The 13,055-nt window shown below is 26.1% G+C and overlaps 3 protein-coding genes and 1 long non-coding RNA gene across 4 annotated transcripts; 1 reads left to right on the forward strand and 3 right to left on the reverse strand.

Moving 5' to 3' along the window:
* Window positions 1–492: 492 nt before the first annotated feature.
* On the reverse strand, window positions 493–1,754 carry LOC122856041 (proteasome subunit alpha type-2). The gene is made up of 3 exons (XM_044157819.1): window positions 1,639–1,754; window positions 1,061–1,393; window positions 493–970 (listed from the first exon to the last, which is right to left on the reverse strand). The coding sequence occupies exons 1-3, from the start codon at window positions 1,677–1,679 to the stop codon at window positions 640–642; spliced, it is 705 nt and encodes a 234-aa protein (XP_044013754.1). The 5' UTR covers window positions 1,680–1,754; the 3' UTR covers window positions 493–639.
* A 951-nt stretch (window positions 1,755–2,705) lies between these two features.
* On the reverse strand, window positions 2,706–4,752 carry LOC122856378. Its single transcript, XR_006374142.1, has 3 exons — window positions 4,503–4,752; window positions 4,169–4,260; window positions 2,706–3,608 (listed from the first exon to the last, which is right to left on the reverse strand). It is a non-coding gene; the product is annotated as an uncharacterized LOC122856378 (long non-coding RNA).
* Window positions 4,753–9,354: 4,602 nt separating this feature from the next.
* On the forward strand, window positions 9,355–11,108 carry LOC122855886 (interleukin enhancer-binding factor 2 homolog). The gene is made up of 3 exons (XM_044157564.1): window positions 9,355–9,539; window positions 9,673–10,543; window positions 10,628–11,108. The coding sequence occupies exons 2-3, from the start codon at window positions 9,682–9,684 to the stop codon at window positions 10,930–10,932; spliced, it is 1,167 nt and encodes a 388-aa protein (XP_044013499.1). The 5' UTR covers window positions 9,355–9,539; window positions 9,673–9,681; the 3' UTR covers window positions 10,933–11,108.
* Window positions 11,109–11,221: 113 nt separating this feature from the next.
* On the reverse strand, window positions 11,222–13,039 carry LOC122855921. The gene is made up of 3 exons (XM_044157614.1): window positions 12,512–13,039; window positions 12,106–12,379; window positions 11,222–12,008 (listed from the first exon to the last, which is right to left on the reverse strand). The coding sequence occupies exons 1-3, from the start codon at window positions 12,643–12,645 to the stop codon at window positions 11,376–11,378; spliced, it is 1,041 nt and encodes a 346-aa protein (XP_044013549.1). The 5' UTR covers window positions 12,646–13,039; the 3' UTR covers window positions 11,222–11,375.
* Between the last annotated feature and the right edge of the window lie 16 nt (window positions 13,040–13,055).

Below are 13,055 nucleotides of genomic sequence, written 5' to 3' on the forward strand. Positions count from 1 at the left end.
GCGGCTAGACGCCATTTTATTACTATAATTATTATTCCCTATATTACCAGAAATTGAAAAAGAGCGCGAAAATTAAAATGACAATGCAAATATTAAAAATTATTTTAGTTATGATTATTGTATTTTTCATAAATAAAATAATCATGACTCATAACAATAATTGTAATATTTTAATTTATTAAAATTTAAAATATCTAAATGATGGTTTAGTTAATACTAGCTAAATATTTTTAATAATTTAATTAAAATAAAATATTTATCAGGTAAATAAAAAAAGTAATAATTGCTCAACCAACTAATAATGATGAAGCAAAATCAATAAATGCACTTGCTAATGCTATTAATAATTACAAAGTAGTATTATTAATTTTTTTATAAAATAAATAATACCAAATTTATTCAATTGAATAAATCAACTATTATAATGCAAAATAATCTGTAAATAAAAGTTGAAAAAAAAGAAAACAAGTAATAAAATAAATTCCAAACAAATTTATAATTATTGTGAAGAAAGTATTTATTTCAAATTTATATGAACCTTGAAATTTCCGTTGTATTACGGTTTAATTATATATAAAAAAAAAAAAAACATATCTGCTTATTTTTTGCATGTTATGTAAAAATAATAGACTCAATAATTTAAGGAATATTTGCAAGATAATCTTTAACATGTGATGGATCAAGTCGTCTAAAGCCATTGGCATCACAAATTCCAACTTCAATATTATCAGCAGTCATTTGACCTTCAAAACCTTCTTTCAATGTTAAAATTGCTGTATGAACAGCATCATCAAGTTCAAGATCTTCACTGTAACGTTTTTCAAGGAAAGTTTTACCATTAATAAAATTTTTTCCCATAGCTGTTGCACGCCAAGCGAAATAAGCACCAGATGGATCACATTGAAATAGATATGGTTTACCATTGTCCCAACCAACAATCAATAATGATACACCAAATGGTCTGACACCTCTGTAATTAAAAAAAATAATATAAAACATTTGTTATATATATTTTATTTTGTCAATTTAAATATTAAAATAATGAAAATAATAATATTACCCAGATTGTGTATATTCTTGCATCAACATAGCAACTCTTTGTACAAGTTGAGCAGTTGGAATTGGTTCATCATAAACCAAAAAATATTGTTGTGCCATTTTTCTAGCTTGTTTAACCAATAAACGATAATCTGGTCCCATACCACTGTATACAAATCCAATATGTTTGGTTATCATTTCAACTTTATTAAGACTATGCTCATCATAAAGTATTGACTTGTGTTTATTCTCTGTTGCAAGTACAACTCCATTTGATGCTTTTATACCAACACTTGGTGCACCAGCAGCAACAGCAGCCAAAGCATACTCGATTTGTACGAGTTTACCTGATGGACTAAAAATTAAATAAATTAATAATTAATCATTTTAATTGACACTGTGATTTGACAAGTTTTTTTTTTTTTTTTTTCTAATAAAAATACCGGGGTTGTAGGTTAACAACTGACAGTCAATGTAAAAAATATAATGTTTTTTCTTTTCGTTTTATACACACAAATTATATAGTATAAAAAAAAAAAGTATTATTTACGTTTAGTTTTAAATAATTAAAAGGTATTAATTTTAATATTAAATAATTACCTGAATGTTGTTAAAGAAAAACTATATCTTTCAGATGCCATGACAATTGCTTTTCAACAAAATCAATGTCCTGAATGAAGTTGTTCTATGATCGTTTACAACAGTTTACAATATTTATTCTATCGAAGCGTTTACCAACCTAAAAAATTAATTTTTTATCATTGGTAACATTGGTGATATTTAAGGTCTCATTTACAACAAAAATATATGTTCTTAGATGTTGATAATATAGAAATTATTAAACCACCATTTGAATTCAAATTAATAAATAAAAAAATAGTATTACCAATAATAATTAAAGTTTATATAAATTTAAAGAACATTATAACGTCATAAAATAAAATATATACTTACCATAATAAAAAAGTTTAAACACTGTATTTTAAAACTTCACTAAATCTTCAAATAACACATTATATATAAAACTATACGAAAAGAATAAAATATGGTATTGCGCTTTGAGCAGCAAATTTAAATGGATTTAAAAATAAATTATTTGCTGTTTCTATGCATTGTGATGTGCATGATAACGATAACGATACGCATCATCTAATTATTATCATAGAAATTAAATTAGTAAAAAACATAGATCAAATTAAGAAACAAAAAAAAATAAACAGAATGACCTAAAGAATATAATACAAAGTATCATGTAATTTGAAACAAAAACATCAATGCAATTTCATCATGACAATTATTAATTAAATAAAATCTTACTTTTTTAGCAGATGTTCATCTTCTTACGCTGGTCATCAACATCCTCCAAGGCCATGTAGAAGTTCATGATGATCACACACAACACAAACACTACACACACAAAACAATGATCACTTTTGCACTACTTTTCACTAACACGATCACCACTTTTACACCACATAAGAATTCATATAGTTTATAAATTAGTTCAGTTATGTTTTTTTATATCAACCGATTTTTTTAATAGTTAATTATTTTTAATAGTTCATTCTTATTGTCTTCATAATTCTCTTTTCAATATAATATTATATTTTTAAAACAGTTTATTATTATTTGAGAACGATTTATCACTTTTAAAAGAAGATCTCGAGCCAGCTGTTCATAAAATTTTTAGCATTCTTTCTAGTAGAGGCACAACTTTCTTTAAACTCTGAAGAGCAACAGGCGGTTCTACTGTGCGCAACATCGGCGGCTTACATCAAAGAAAATGTCAAACATACACATGCATACACACTGATAAAGCTCAACTCAACAAAAACAAGTTAATGTTCACCAATAACAACAATAAGTGGTGGTACATTGGAAAGAGCTTAAAAATTAATAACACCAGTACCATGTCATCAATGTCTACAATTTTTGTACAGATAACAAGCATAATTTTTACATAAAATCATATTAAATAATTCAAAAAGTATTGAGAACCAAATCAACTTAATTATTTGTAAATCCAATTGAAGTTGAAATTCATAATAATTAAGGATTAATTTTTTATTATCAGAGATTTATCATTGTTGAAGCATAATATGATGTGGGTGGTCTTGATGCATTTTATTGGGGGTTCAAGTGTACCAGTATTTCATGATTGTGAATTATCAAACAGTTTATAAACAATTCACTCAATTTTTGTAGCACTTGGTAACACAAACTAAAGTCGATGTACTTTTAACATTAACATCATTCACTTGGTATTTTTCATGTCATATTTTAGCATAAAAACAGCCTCAGTTGTCATAGATATTTTAAGTAATGAAGTAACTCTCTTTTTACGTTCTTTTTTCATTATCTACATCATTAAAGCTTTTGTACAAATACACTAGCAACTGTAATAATAAATTAATAAATTAATATTGGGTAAGTATGAGACTATATTTCAATTTTTGAAGAGACAAACCAATTTAGTCATTGTTTTTTTTTTTTTTTTGTCTCAGCTTCAATGATTGTGTTTAATGAATTACATTGAAACAATACACGTTTAGGCCCCACTTTTTTTGTATCTGTAAACATGATAAATATCAAATAAATATTATATTATAAATTTTCTTGAAACTGGAGTAATTATTAACAACAACAAAAAGTAATAAAAGTGATATTATTAAATTTATGGTAAATAAATAAACAAACAATAATTAAACAAATAAATAAATAATAAATGTATAAAAAATAAATAAATAAATAATTGATTAATAAATAAACAGTAAAAAATTGAGTTTTAAAGTGAATAAATAAATATTAAAAAGTGACATTAAAAACAGACAAAGACCTCAAACAAAAGAAAATTAATATTGAAATATTTCATACTTTTTTGATTGTTATTAATAAAAAAATCATTATTATACAACAACGATGCTACAACAATGCTATAAATAACAAATATTTGTTGATATTTGTTAATATTTATAAATAAATTGACAAATTCATTGTCTTTGTAGAACATAAAAATCTAACCTCGAATGATTAATTAATTTTTGGCTAAATTATTAATAAAAATGACGTAATTATGTTTGTTTATACACTAAATAATCAATAACAGTGAAAAAACACAATATTTACATACCATTTGTTCGTTGATCAACGATTTAAGATTCGCCTTTGTCAGCTCCAACGCCATTGACAGGTACATTGATTTTTGACAAAAATCACACATATCTGCAATAATTTATATCACGATGAGTTCAGAAAAATTTATTTAACCGATTTAATATCAATTTATAATTGTTTAACATTTATTATTGCAAAAAAAAAGACTTTAACTTTATCTAAAAATGACAATCTAACCTCAAATAATTAATTCTTTTTTTTGTATTAATTATTGATAAAAATAACGTAATTATGTTTGTTTATGCACTAAATAATTAATAACAATAAAAAAAAACACAATATTTACATACCATTTGTCCATTATTTAACAAATTGAGATTGTCCTTTGTCAGCTCAGACGCCATTGACATGTCCATTAATTTTTGTCAAAATTCACAAAAGCTCATGATAATTTATATCACATTTTGTTCAGAAAAATTTAATTAACCGATTTAATAACAATTTATAATTGTTTAACAATTATTATTGCAACAATAAGTGTATAAAGTCACGACACACATTTTCACTCTAACAAAGCAGCGGCCATTTTGATTTTGACACGCCACCTAGCTGTAATATAACCAACTATTTTTTGTCAATATATATATATATATAGGTATATATAACAATATAAAAAAAAATTATAAATAATTTTTAAAAAATTATTATTATTATGAATAAATAAACAATTATAAATAACTGTAAAAAATTAAATAAACTAAAAATAAACTACTCAATTTAATTATAAATTCCTAGTCAAAAAAAGGTGGCATTCGCTTGGAGCTCCAGGCTTACTTATTTTTTTTTTTTGGATTAAAATTAAATAATTATAAAATATTATAAAATGATTATTATAAAATTAAAAAATTATTATTTTATATAATATTAATTAATAGAAATATAAAATGATTCAATATATTGAATCGTATAAAGAGCAAAATATAATAATTAGCTGTAATGTTATTATGAATAATGACATAAAAATTTTGTATAAAAAATATATTATTCACTTATTAAAAAAAAAAAAAAAAAAAAAGTTGTAGAATGAGTGTTGAATAATTATATAAAAGTAAACAAATTAAATTTAAAAAAGATAAATAAATAAATGAATGAACAAGTTGACGTAAAGATTTATACATAGACTGCTATCATGGGATTTTTAACAAGATTATAAATAAAATTACATTAATAAAATCCTACCTTTTTAGCAATAATGTTCATCTTTCTACGGTGGTCATCAAAATACATCTAGGCAAATAATAGTTTTCCTTGATCAGAAACAAGTTCAACAATCTGACTGGTTCAACTATTTCATCAATTTCCAAATGTTTTATCACCACTTTTACACCACCTGTAACAAAAAATAAGAGCAGAATTCATTAATTCATGTAGTATTTAAATTGAATTATTACTTTTTCTTTTTTATTAACTAATTTTTAAAAAATTAATTAGTTTATCGATTTAAAAAAAAAAGACGTCGTAAACCGTTTATACATATGGCATTCTGAAAATATTTTCTGTCATCTTTAAGCTACTTCTTGATTTATCATTATTGAAGCATGATATTGAAGTAGATGGTCAGGGTGGTTTTTTTTTTTTTACTTTGATGCTGGTTCAAGTGTACCAGTATTGAATGATTATTAAATTACCAAACGGTTCTAATACATGTATTGCAATTTGAATAATTTTCAAACTACTTGATAACATAAACTAAAATCAACGTACCTCATCATACTTTCAACATTAACATCAGTAATTGTCATGTTATATTTCAACATACAAGCAGCCTCAGCTGTCGAAAGAATTTTAATAGTGCAGTAGCTTTCTTTCCTTCATTATTGCAGCTTTTGTATATTTTATTTTACATACATTAGCAATACATGAACAAATATAATGCGACTGTAACAATAAATGATTAAAATGTTATTGTGTAAGTTCAAGACGATATTTTAATTTCGGAAAATAAAAAAAATTAACTTGCTTTACTCCAAAATGATTTTGGCCCCAATGACAAAATCAATTCAGTCCTTTTTTTTAATATTAGTTATAGCAATTGTGCTTTATGGATTACATTCACACATAATTAGACGTTTCAGCCATATAAGTATACTTTTTTGGTATCTGTAAACATTAAAAATATTAAAAAAACAATATGTTATACATTTTTTTTAAACTGGAGTAATTATTGACAACACAAAAAAGTGATGAAAGTTATATTATCAAATTTAAGCTAAATGAATAAATGAATAAAAAATTAACGATAATTAAATAAATACATGGTCAATATATAAAAAAATAGATAAATAAATAATGAACTAATAAATAGACAGTGAAAAATCAAGTGTCGAAGTTAAAAAATAAAGACTAAACGCTGATAATGAAAACAGACAAAGGCTGTTGTTATTAATAAAAAAATCATTATTATACTACAAGAATGGGGATATTCCGATATCCGAGACAACATGTTTTTTTATCGGAATCTTATAGGAAATTTTCTCAGGATTCCGGGAAAAATACGGAAAAAATTCCTACGAATGCGCAAAGTGGTTAAAAATTGAGTTTACTATGAAAAATACGGTTATTTATCGGTTATGTAAATATACTTAGTAAAATAATAATTATTTCCAGAATCTAGTAATGGCATTTGATAAAACTCGTCGAGTCGAAGAAAAAAGTCTAAATAAAAATTTCGATATCTCAAAAAGTTTTCGAGCCGCGATAATTTAAAAATTTCGATATATCGATTTTTTTATTTTTTTTTAAATTTCAATAATTGAATTCGATAGAACTCGTCGAGGAGAAAAAAAAAGTCTGCATAAAAACTTCGATATCTCGAATAGTTTTCGAGCTATAATAATTTATATAATTCGACATATTAAATTTTTTTTTTTTTTTAATTTTAATAAAGGCAATCGATAAAGCTCGCCGAGCTTAAAAAAAAAGCCCAAATAAAAATTTTTATATCTTGAATAGTTATCAAATTATCGATATTTTTCTTAAAATGTATACAATTTTTTTTTTTCGAAAATAATGAAAATTTGACGACACTTTTTTTTCAAAAAGTTGATATACCCAAGATACTTAGTCGCTTGAAGTCCCGGCAAAGTTACGATAATTCGGAAAAAGTAAAGTAACGAGACTGCAGTAATACATTGGATTCATAAAAATATATATTTGACATGGCTATGCACCCACAGATACACGAAAAATTGAAGTATTTAAATTTTTTTTCGTCTTTCCATGACCTTATTTCAACGGACTCTGTTGCTCAAACTTTTTTAGAAGAGGTTGAGCTCGAGATCATACCCAACCGAAATTCTGTCCCGCCTATATGTTGTGATCGTTTTATGACCATAAAATCCGGGCAGGGCAAATTAGGTTGGGTATGGCGTTGTTATAAGCGGATCCTCGAAAGACGAAAAAAAATAAAATAGCAAAAAAAAACATTGCGGAGACAGGCTGTGGTGTAATCATCAACCCGGCTGATAAGACTCTTCTCGACGGCAAGGCATGCTGCATCAGTATATCCGAAGTATTGATAACTATTATTTGTTTTGTCCTCAAAGTGAAGGTCACTGATGTACTACAACATTTACGGAATCATCGTAGGAAATTATCCCGCGATGATGCCGGATTAAGTTGTGGTACAATTGTTGATTACTACAGGTATTGGAGAGAAATAGCTGAAGTAATCATATCAAACAGTGATCTTCAAATTGGGGGCCCTGGCATGACGGTCGAAGTTGAGGAAACGTTTTTAACAAAATTATTACTATTATAGTATCATTGTTAACAATTACAGTCAGCTGTGCGAATTTTACAATTTAATTTATTTAACTTATTTAATTAAATTTTAATTGATTTATTTTACAAAAATGAATCAAGCTCACAAATCAATAATATCACTAATATCTAAAGTAAAGGATGCTCGAAAAAAAAGAAAAAAAAGAAAACCTGAAAAAATTTCATTTGAATCATCTAGTGCATGTATAGAACATGTAAAAAAATTGGAGTATCCATTCGTTATAGGTCAATGCAATAAGACATTGGCCTATAATCGAAAAGTTGTCCAAAAAATTGATCCAAATAAACATGAGTATCATGATATCATTTTTGTTTGTCGTCGATCCCGAAAGTATGTTTTAATTTATTGATTAATATATTAATTAATACCCTGGTAGAAATAATCTCTCCGGATTATCTCCGGATTTCTCCGGATTTTCTCCTGACTTTCTCCGGATCGTCTCCGGATTTCTTCGGATTTTCTACGCAATTGAGACTTCCGGAGATATTATTCCGGAGTTTTTTCGGGTTTTCTCCGGATTTTTTCCGGATTTTCTCAGAAAAAATTTCTTTTTTATTTTTCGTATGTAAACTCTTATTTCTACTTTTTCTTATTAATTTTTCCATTTTTTTGTGTTTGTTTTTTTAAGTCAAAATTCCGGAAAAAATCCGGAGATATTATAGAAATAGTCTGGAGATTACTCCGTAAATATCTCCGAAAGTCTCAATTGCGTTGAAAATCCGGAGAAATCCGGAGAAAATCCGGAGAGATTATTTCTACCAGGGCGTAGACAAAAATAATTTCTAAATTACTGTTATTCATTAGTATTATAAACGTACGTGTTTAATTTTATTAACACGTCATTGTTAATAATATATTTATATATATTTATTTTTTCTATACTAATAAAGCCCATGGGCAACACCATATATATTCCATCAACAATTTGTATTTTTATACTCAAAATTATATTTTGAAATTAATTTCGGTTTATCAGCGCTTATAAAAACACCGAGTTGTTTATTATTAAATTCATAAACTGCTAAAAGCGCAATATTATATTTTATCTTTTAATATCATTTTATAATGTGCAAGTGAGAAAAAACCAAGTGTTGTTTTTTTTTTTTATTTTTGGAGTAAGTTAATATTTTATTTCTATATTTATTTAGTTTGTGATAATTCAATATCTAAGCTCATTCATATAAAAATATATTATAGTCTAATTTCATACAATATGGCTATAAAAAAATACATATTTTTTGTTAATTAAATCAACTCTTTTTTTGTTCTTGTTTATTTTTTTTTTAATTAAAATTGGTTTTTCAATTTCAAAAAAACGACATTAACATGACAGCCAATGGCGCAACTGCAATTTTCTTATCCGCCATGTTTACAATTTCGAGTCCGTGTATCTATAAATGTGTGTGTGTTTTGTTTAATGTTTTAAATTTTAATGTTTATAATAAATTAATAATTATAATCATTTAAAATCATTGATACATTACAGTGCTTTTTGTAAATAATAATAAATAAATTTTTGTCAATTGTTTTTTTAATAAAACAGGTAAATAAATAGCTGACTTGTCATCTTGACAAGTTGCGCAGTGTATAGTTGTCTTGTTTTTTTTGTTTTTGATGAATTTAGGTTATTGATTTTCAAATAAACATAATAATTAAATATGTTTATTTGTTTTTAGACTTAAACAATGGTACGAGGTGGTCGTGGTGGATTATTACGTGGACGAGGTGGACTTGGTCGTGGAATGGGATATCCAAGAAAACCATTTTTACCTCGTCATCCATTTGATTATATACTATGTGAAAATGCATTTCCATCAGTTAAGCCAGCTCCAGATGAGTCGGATTTTACAATGGCATTATTGAAAAAAAATTCTGATATGTGTCCAACACCAAAAGAACAAACTTCAATTCTTGATTTGGTTGTTAAATTACAAAGTGTATTAGATAATTTAATTGTTGCACCAGGTGCTTTTGATGCTTGTCAATTAGAAGAAGTAAGACCAGTAGGAAGTTTTAAAAAAGGAACAATGATTAAAGGAAATAATATTGCTGATATTGTTGTTATATTAAAAACTTTACCAACAAAAACAGCTGTTGAAGCACTTGGAAATAAAGTATTTAGTGATTTAAAAGCTGTTAATCCAAAAGACATATTTAAATTAACACAAACTGATCGTGGTTTTAATATTGGTAATGATGAAGCAACTGTTAAAGTTTTGATAACAACATTGATACAAAATTTACGTAAACTTGAGTCTGAACAACATCTTGATATTAAATATTGTAATAATCATTTGGCTGCAATAAGACACTCAAGATGGTTTGAAGAGACTGCTCATCATTCAAGTATTAAAATTCTCATACGTTTATTAAGAGATTTAAGATCAAGATTTGAAGGTTTTGAGCCACTTTCACCATGGATGTTGGATTTAATTGCACACAATGCTATTATGAATAATCCAGGAAGACAAGCTCTTCCAATAAATCAAGCTTATCGACGAGTTCTTCAACTTTTATCATCAGGATTATTTTTGCCAGGTTCAGCAGGTAAATAAAATGACAAAGACATATATAGATATATATTTAAATTAAATCTATATCATTTTTTTTAATTTTAATTTATTTAAATAGGCATTGCTGACCCATGTGAACCAGGAAGTATTCGTGTTCATACAGCAATGACACTTGAACAACAAGATTTAGTTTGTTTAACAGCTCAAACATTATTACGTGTTCTTGCTCATGGTGGTTATCGTCCACTTCTTGAGGGTGCAAATAAACTTGCTGTAGAAATGAGTGTTTGGCCTGGTGGTGTTGTTGCCAGTCCACTTGATAAAGCCTACGAGCCACCATCTGATTTAGAACAACAGCAACAACAACAAGAAGACATGGATGAAAGTAATGAGGAAATGATTACTGATGTTTCACTTGGATAATCGTATCTATATTAATTTTAATTACTACTACTATTACTATTATTAAAATTAAATTTCAAAACATTTCTAAGATTTGTATTGCATTGGTTCTATAAGAGCCATTATTTCTAAGTCATCATTATCATCTTGAAAACAAGAAACAAATTATGATTAAATAAATTGGTCTATATCGTAAAGTTTAGCTTTATATTCAATAATTTATATTTCAATTTATATATAAATTCATAGTTAAATATTTTTTTATTATTATTTTTTACTTTAATAACATTTGTTTTTTTTTTTTTTTTCATTTAGAATTATCGTTACATTATTTATTGCATTAATAGGCCGCCGTTAGTACTTGATAATTGGATTTTTCATAACATGTCCTTTTAACATTTTGGAAGTCAGTGATTATATTGTCATGTCGGTATAAAAAACGTTCGTGTTAAATATAAAAAATATCAATCCAAACAAGGATCATTATCGGGTGTTCTAATATTATCACAATTAATTCTTGTATTTTTAATTGATACTGGAATTTTATATAATTTTCCTTGTGGCATACAAACACAAATTTTATATTGTCCTGTTAATTTGTCATTTTGAGGATATTGTGTTGATGCAATTGGTATTTTTTTAGTATCAATAAAAATACCATTTTTACCATCAATAACAATACTACTATTACTTTTAAGTCTGATATCATTATCAGCCATCCAAATAACTTCTTTACCTTCCATACTTAAACTCTCAGCACCGTGTAATTCAACTTGACGATTTGATTCAAGTCTCAATGATTTATTAAGTGGTGATACAATTCTATGTGTTTGTGCAATTTTAACATTAATATTTTTAACACCTTTTGGTAATTCAAAATTTGGAAAATTTGTTGAAAATATTAAATTACCATTTTTATCTTTAACATTAAATGATTCAACACGTGTTATTTTTGTGCCATTTTTTGAAATTTCAATTTCAGCTTTTGGATTTTTATGACGTATATTTTTAACTCTTATTTTAATACCAGAATTATCACCATTTAAAGTCATTGGAATATTTCCATAGCCCTCAACAATACCTTTCTCAAGATAAATCTAGAAAAAAAAAAAAAAAAACAATTAAAAATAATCAATAATATTTTATATATACTTTATTGCTGAGTGTTAATTAATTATGCATTAATTTTCTTACATTATCTAGGTCAGTTCGACCATAAAATTTCATGAGATTTTTATCAGATATTATTTCAAGTGATTCCATGCCTTTGGATACTCGTAAAACGTGCATGATAACAATACTCATGAGCATATTTAAAATTCCAAGAATAGCAAGAATTAATGTCAGTGTCCATAGACAATATCTTTTTTTATCATGATCATAAGAAGTCAAAGATTGCATATGAGAAATAATACTTAAATCTTTGGATGAAGATTTTGTTGATTGTGCATATGATATTTGTTCTATGCTGTAATTAATATACACAATTATTCATCATCATCATCATCATCATCAGCATCATTAATAATAAGTAGTTTGTTCATTTAAAATTGTTTTTATTTTATTTTTATATTTATTCTTTTTATAGCTTTTAACGAACCTGTTACTAGCGACGTTACTCCTCCCTGGAATTTGATTTAAAATCTGATCATCACTGCTTGATAAATTATCTTCAGCTTTTGATACTGATAGTGATCCTGAATTATTTTCAACTGTGTCTTGAAGGCTCAACATTTTATGTATTATTATGTATTATTGTTTCAACTTCCATTAACTAGTTAATGATGTTGTTTTTTTTTTTGGAGATAATTTTGACACCTCGTTGTCCAAAAATATTATTTAACTGGCGCTTGCGCGAGTTGCATATTGATGCTGGTTACCTCCTTCGAGGGCACAGAGGTGAAGAAGATTTTTGTGTCTGAATTTATAATAAATATATATTTTTAAATAAACGAGCTCGGTAAATGAGAAACCTTTATGTGACATTATACATAGAAATAAACTATTTCTGCTATTTCTATGATGATTCCAGCTGGTTTTACTTGAAGAGTTGAAGGCTTGAAGCCCATCAACATGATGAAATAAATTTTTAAAATTAAAGTTTTATTTTTACTAATGATTAAGCAAAGCCTCGGTAATACTTT

This window comes from Aphidius gifuensis, linkage group LG1 (assembly GCF_014905175.1).
Source record: "Aphidius gifuensis isolate YNYX2018 linkage group LG1, ASM1490517v1, whole genome shotgun sequence".
Classification (NCBI taxonomy): Eukaryota; Metazoa; Arthropoda; class Insecta; order Hymenoptera; family Braconidae; genus Aphidius; species Aphidius gifuensis.

Coding starts and splice junctions, on each gene's coding strand:
- LOC122856041 (XM_044157819.1), bottom strand. CDS start 1,679: ATGGCATCTGAAAGATATAGTTTTTCTTTAACAACATTCAG. Junction 1,394..1,638: donor TTTTCTTTAACAACATTCAG/GTAATTATTTAA, acceptor TTTAATTTTTAG/TCCATCAGGTAAACTCGTAC. Junction 971..1,060: donor CAAGAATATACACAATCTGG/GTAATATTATTA, acceptor TTTTAATTACAG/AGGTGTCAGACCATTTGGTG.
- LOC122855886 (XM_044157564.1), top strand. CDS start 9,682: ATGGTACGAGGTGGTCGTGGTGGATTATTACGTGGACGAGGTGGACTT. Junction 10,544..10,627: donor ATTTTTGCCAGGTTCAGCAG/GTAAATAAAATG, acceptor TTATTTAAATAG/GCATTGCTGACCCATGTGAA.
- LOC122855921 (XM_044157614.1), bottom strand. CDS start 12,645: ATGTTGAGCCTTCAAGACACAGTTGAAAATAATTCAGGATCACTATCA. Junction 12,380..12,511: donor AGTAACGTCGCTAGTAACAG/GTTCGTTAAAAG, acceptor TATTAATTACAG/CATAGAACAAATATCATATG. Junction 12,009..12,105: donor GTCGAACTGACCTAGATAAT/GTAAGAAAATTA, acceptor TTTTTTTTCTAG/ATTTATCTTGAGAAAGGTAT.